This window comes from Alosa sapidissima, chromosome 2 (assembly GCF_018492685.1).
Source record: "Alosa sapidissima isolate fAloSap1 chromosome 2, fAloSap1.pri, whole genome shotgun sequence".
Lineage (NCBI taxonomy): Eukaryota > Metazoa > Chordata > Actinopteri > Clupeiformes > Clupeidae > Alosa > Alosa sapidissima.
In genome coordinates, this window is record NC_055958.1 from 23,098,618 (window position 1) to 23,105,468 (window position 6,851).

Genomic DNA, 6,851 nt, shown 5'->3' on the forward strand with positions numbered 1-6,851 from the left:
CAGGTGCAGAATGAACGTTTATTTGATACTTAACGGTAAATCCGTTAAATAATAAATAAACAATACAATGTTCAGCCTTGTTGTAACTTGAGATAAAGAAAGTTTATTGTGTTAATAATTCATCCACTAAAATAAATGAACAGCTGATCTTTTCAGCTTCTCAGTACAATAGTGTCAGGAGATATGTCAGACTCAGTTGGCCTCATGTATTGCATTGTTTAATGTTCAGTCAGTGCAAAACTTATTTTTTATTAAATCACTTTTTACTTACCTATCCATTCTAAACATCTTCAGTTCCTCTTCCCATACATACACACAGACAGACAGACACACACACACATGCATACTTGATGCAAGGTGAAGCTCATAACTGACAGTTATTTTGTCGATTAATCTGTTGATTATTTTCTCAGATATTCGATAAGATCAGTGTCGATCGGTGATTCCCAAAGCCGAAGATTACATCCACAAATTCATTATTTTGTCTAAAGACAAGATTACTATCATGGAGTAAGTACACCAGAAGTGTATGTGTAAGAGGCTGCAATCAAAGAATTCTTTCTTTAAAAGAGTTTCACAATCAGAGTAAGCACTTTGTTTGACAAGGCCTTCAAATTAAACCTTTTTGTTTAGTCTACATTCATTGAAGGAAGGAACTGTTTCATGGCAACTGGTCATTGACAATTCTTATAGGCTATACTTCTAATGCTATTGGTGTGTTGGAGTGGACATCTGAAACATGTAGTTTTTCGCCATCAGTATAGGTTACATATTTGAATAAATGATTTGAAGTGCTTATTATTGTTCTTTGTGTTTACATAATTGGACTGGTTAAGCAAGTTATATCTACTTTTTATAGCGTATATTTATTGAGTATGTTTTGAAGTGGACAAAAACATTTTAATGGAAAATTAATTGTAACTGCAAGTAAGTTAAACTGGGTCATCTACATGTATATTTCTAAACGTATTTCTGTCATCAAATTGTACATACAGAATGGCCTTGTATGGTCGTTTTCTGCCCATAGTACAATTTTGGTAATATGATGAGTTGAAACATCAATTTCAGGATGAAAATGACTGTTAAAGGGACACCAGGCAACGTTTTTGTGTTAATTAATCATCTTCGTAAGTCGGTATATGGTTAAATGACTCATTACGGGGCGAATGAAGGCTCTCTCGCCCGCCCCTACTGCCTGTAGGAAGAATATCCCACTTGCAAATTCGGTGTATCCTACCCGCCGACCGAAGCAGGATCAGTTTACAGCACAGAGGCAGGCTAACGAAACGCATAGAGATTGTTGCAAACATGTGTAAAATGGCAGAGCCGGTGAAGAAGCAGCGAAAACCCTTGACGGAAGACGCAAAGAAAAGGAAAAGAGCTTCAGACCGAGCGAGGGGGGAGTTTCGTAGAGAAAAAGCATCAGGCTTGCCTGGTGTCCCTTTAAATGAAAACAAAAAGCACTTTTTCCCACAATTGTATAGGGTGCTGTTAAGTCTAGACATTAATAACATACAATTATTGGACATAATCACATATTTTGAGGTACACAGATATGTGGATGTATGTGGATAATGACAAGTGCTGATGGTGAAACAACCCAAAAACTGACTCAAACCAAACGATTACCAAAATATTAGGCGAAAAAATTGGTGATTGACATAATTGTTGACAAACCGAAAGCAGCCCTATGATGCTGCAATGATTTACACTGATGCTGCAGAGTATAGTTTCACATATATATTTATTTATTCAATAAAATAAAGGGAATGGATTTGAGGTCAGGCAAAATGGCTTCATTTGTCGCACAGATCAGGTGAGGTCTATCACCAGTTTCCACCAACAGACACAACAACTGAAGGTTAATATAAAACTGGCCATGTACAAACCACCACAAATAAAGGATTATCATAAAGACTATATTGCTTGGTTAGAATCCTTAGGAAAAGACATTTGACTTTTACAGACAAGAAGTAGCAGCATAAATCAGCATGAATGAGGTTTTTACCAAACTGGCTTGTGTCAGTCCAGTACAACTTTGCAACAGCAGAGCATTTTACAAACTGAATGTTGGGAAAGACGGAGAGAGGAGCAGTGGGAAGAGAGGAGAAAACGCAGACAGCAGAGGACCAACTCGGCACCCACTGAACCGGCAGCTGTCTTCACCTGAAGCAGCTGTAACAGAGCCTGCCAATTAAGGGTCGGACTCAGCCACACCAGGCGCTGCAACTCATCAAAACACTGATCTAAGTGCAGAGACCCCATCATCTCTCGAGACAAACGGCTGTCAACCAGATGCATTTCTGCTTTAAGCTCGACACAATATGCAGGGAAATTTGAGTTAAATGCAAGGGGTTCCAAACAGCTTTAAATGCACTCCAGGATGAACGTTTAGACTCGTGCATACAGTGCATGCCCACATGAAAACTGTATTTACAGTTGTACAAAACCACACAAAAGTAGTGCAAAATTCTGGGTGGATACTGCATAGTGGCTGAGAGACTGAACCTACTTCATGTGAGTGATTATCAAATGGGATGAATGTCTTCACATAACATTAATATGAATTACTTGGCTCATTCACAAGTTAATAAAAAAGTGGCAAGTGCAGCCTTTTACTCCTCAACTGTTTCTTAAAATGCATCACAAGGCATTGATCACACATTTACTAGGTTTGGATCAATTTGGATAAATACTCCTGTGCATTAGCAGACCAAAGGGATTCATTTGGGAAAAATACAACATTGTGACATACAGTATACTAGTAGGTTAAAATGAGTGGGATTTTCACTAATCTAATCCATCAGGTGATCAATAATTGAGCGCATGCCATCAACTTCATGTTAAGGCATTGTAACCGCAAGGCTGGGGTCTATCAGTTCATCCAAAGAGGTTTGACACAGGTCTGGTTTTCACTGGACTCTTCAGGGACCCCTCTCCTTCATCCGTTTCTCTGAATGATGTGCTATGAACAATCTGGGTCTTGAAGCGGCTTCTGTTCAGCTTGATCCTGCCTATGGAGGCTTTTCTATAGAGAGATCTGGGCTTCACTGCGGCCGCATTCTCACCCTGTGCATCATCAGGGTGATTAAGCAGCCTGAGTGGGTTCAAGTTGGATGGCAGAACTTTAGGCAACCTCCATCGTCCGGCGCCACTCTCTGCATTCTCTACATCTGAGTCACTAGACGCCCCGATAATGTCTTTGATGTCCCCTGCCACACTACTGCTGAGGTACTGTGAGGCTTTTTTGCCACTGTAATCTCTCACCTCGACATCAGCATCAAAGGCACCCACAAGCAATTTCATTGCTTCAACATGACTGTGCATGGCTGCAAGGTGCAGAGGAGTGTACCCGGCACTGGAGCGTGCATTAATATTGACTGGAATGTCATGCTCTTTTGCGAAACTGACCAGCTTGGCAAGGAGCTCTTGATTGCCTTGCTTTGCTGCCCAGTGCAGACAAGTGAATCCTGTCACAAAGTCTCTCTTTGTAACCAGATTTGGATCACAGACCAGGAGCTGTTGAAGGCTTTCCCACTGTCCATCAGATGCACACATCATCCACTCATGTTCCAGAGGGTCCAGCATCACTGCTGTGCAGTCCTCATCTGCTGAGGAAAGCAGGGAGGCTGTGTCTCCCTCGCTTCTTATTGACTCCCTATTCCTTACCGCAATGTTACTTTGTGAGTTTCTGTGGACAAGGGTGCGGCGGACTTGGGGTGAGCTGCTCATCATTAGTTCAATAAAGTTCTTTCTGCTGCTTTTTGGGGTGTTACTATCACCACTATTCACCAAATCAAACACAGCCTCATTCATCCCGTCTTCTGAAAGCGCAAGCAAACTTCGTTGAGAGCCTCTTGAGGTCCGACGGCGATTAACTACAGAAATTGACGGACCTTTGATAACAGCTGATTCAGTATCAATTTCGTTAGCGGTGTCGGGGTTGGGAGATGACTGAACTTGACGAATGGCAGCTGTCTCCTCAGTTGTTCCATCTTCCAATTCAGTGACAGTTAGTTCAGATACAGGTCTAACATTTACAGTCATATCTAATTTCACATTTTCTGATGTTGTGGAGTCGTGCGTAATTAAACGTTTACCTTCATTCAAAGCGATATGTGAAATGTCCTCTGTTTTTTCATCTTCTGCACCGGACACTTTATCCCTTGTTTCGAAATGAACATCAGATACTTTTTTCTCTGCAACGTCGTTGACAGTCGAGCTAAAACGACCCTCGTTTTCCATAGAGGACAGACCTAAAGTCATATTTAAATTCGACGTTCTATTCTGTACACAATTTTCAGAGAGTGTTCCCAATGGCGAGGGTTCATTACCGTTGTCCAGGTCATGTGTAGCACCATTGATGTGACTGCTTTCATTCCGCTCGGATGGACAAATCACATCAGCAGGGAGACCATTTCCATTGCATTCTCCATCATCTCTCACGACTGTTTGCATCCCCCCCTCTCTGTATTTTTTCTTCAAGCAGACGAATTTTTCTCCATTTTCCTGCTTGACAAAAGCGACATTATCCACAAAACGTTTTAATGCCTCCTTGAACGTCGTTTTTGTCGTAGGGTCAAGGGAAACAGTTACTTTGAAATGGTCAATCAGTTCTCTGTTTTTTACTCTCCCTCCGTTTTCAATTAGGTACCGCAAAACAGCCTCTTGGGTGCATTCGGACGCCATGGTTAAGCAGATCAAACGAGACGCAAAGGTCTTTTCACGTATTGTATACTGCCAGTGGTTGCCATATATTAGCCTAATAGCCTACTTTTCGTTGATGAAAATGACAGCATTCCACCTTCTACGGTCAGAAGTAGGTTATCCATTCAAGGGAGCATGCATGCAAGGCAAATGCGTCAGATAGGGGTCGCAACAGTAACAATGTCCATCGCATCCTAGCAACTAGCGCCTTGTTGGTGAAACCGTATTTGCATGGCCGTTCATTTTGGATCCCCATACGACCTACGAATGGAACCTTTTATTCAGTACAGAGCCAAAATGGTAACCAAAGCCGTGCACTTGCCTCAGATGTCAGCAGATCTTTGGAGAGGCGGGGTCGTGATGGGGGAAAATACCACTGCTCTGCAACAGGGGGACAATGCATTATTTTAGAATTCGTCATAAGTGTCAACATTGTGTCCATGGCCGTAGCCTACGCACCATTGAGGTCACTGAGCTCCAGACATCAGTATTTTTCCCCAAGGTAAAAAAGAATAAGTCAGAGATAAGTTGCTTAAAAATAACAGTACTTCAGAACAGTAAACAGCAGTACAATGTCAAAAAGATAGGCCTGTCTAATCTTATCACTGGTGTTATCGGTCATTGCTTTAACTTGTAGTGGAGAGATCTTGTAGCCTATTGTTACTATATTTTTCCTCAACAATTTGTCCCTGGACCTGCTGAGCAGAATTTGGTTTCATTTTCATAAAAACTCATAGACAAAAATGAAAAGACAGCATCAATCAAAGCTTCTGGGAAGGGAGCAGATTTCGGACAGGATTAGGAGAAAACAACAGTCAGAAGAAAGTGATGGTGGATATGGGAAGTGTTAGGGAGTAAGTCTATCAAGCTACAGAGAAAAATTATGAACCATGGCTTTTCATGAACTTAAATTGACAGAATATGCTGCATTTAATAGGCTATAGGCTACTAAATTAGGCTTACACCCAAATTAAACCTAAAATTCAAACTGAAGCAAACATGTCACTAAATTAATGTTTTCCAAAAATTGACCATCAATACACAAACAAAACAAATGTCTCTATGGGAAAGTGTAATGAATACAGCGAGCTTATGGCCAGTGTTGAAGGCTTAGGGTAGTTCACTGGCCACACAAAAATGTACTTGCATGATTAATCATGAAAATGTTGAATATTTGCATCAACAGCGAGCTGAGGCTGGACTACTTACTGGAGATGGGCCTAAGTGAGGAAGAACAGGCATATCCAACTGCATCCAAAGATTGGCATACCCCTTGTATAACAATAAACACTGGCTTGATCACGTTCAAATATTGCATTCTTATTCCAGAGATGTTTCTGTAATGACAAACTGGATCATTCATGGCAGCATGCCATTTTCATGTACAGCATGCTAGACCTTCTGTCTCCTGACATGTTTAAAAGTTGTACCCCCCCCCCCCCCCCCCCCACACCACTCCAAACTTTAATTTTAGGGTGTGTGCTTATTGGGGGTCCTCTGTTTTTGGACCTCTGTATCTTCAAAACTCGCATATGACTCTGATAGTGTCAAAGACCTGACACTTTCTGAAAGCCAAGAAACCACTATCAGCGCTCTTTTAATATAAACTGTATTATGTGAATGATTGCATCTTACATTAAAATACAAATGCAAATCTCTATACATTTCATGGCAGCATTGAACCAAACCTTAGAATACCCAATAATAATGGTTGTTTTCCATATTATACATTACAATATTAGAATTTCAGCTGTGCACTTTCCACATTACTTTGGAGGGCTGAAATGTTCCATTTTGAGCCTATAGTAAAGCTTAAATTAGTCCACACTCTCCTGGAAGTGGACTAAACTAATAACAGCAAATAGGTAGCAGATAAGCAGTTTACAGCATTTGTGTTTCTGAGCTTTTGGAGTGATCCAACAGTCTCGGTTTTAAGGCAGAGGTAATTGTAATTCTGTAGGAATTCCAATGTGAGCCCTTGTTCATTTCTGAAAGGGTTTGCTGGTGTGAAACTGCATCCTTGGTCTGTGTGTGTCTTCCAGGTTCACACTGAGCTCTGCTGCCTTTGAAGGGGAGGGGATGAGCCTCTTTTACAGTCAGGTACCCAAAGCCACACTGTGGACAAGCAGTTTTTATACTTTAAG

The 6,851-nt window shown here is 41.1% G+C and overlaps 1 protein-coding gene across 1 annotated transcript; it reads right to left on the reverse strand.

Annotated features, from left to right (window-relative positions):
* Positions 1 to 1,776: 1,776 nt before the first annotated feature.
* On the reverse strand, positions 1,777 to 5,018 carry sowahca (sosondowah ankyrin repeat domain family Ca). The gene has a single exon (XM_042081105.1). The coding sequence runs from the start codon at positions 4,687 to 4,689 to the stop codon at positions 2,881 to 2,883; it is 1,809 nt and encodes a 602-aa protein (XP_041937039.1). The 5' UTR covers positions 4,690 to 5,018; the 3' UTR covers positions 1,777 to 2,880.
* Between the last annotated feature and the right edge of the window lie 1,833 nt (positions 5,019 to 6,851).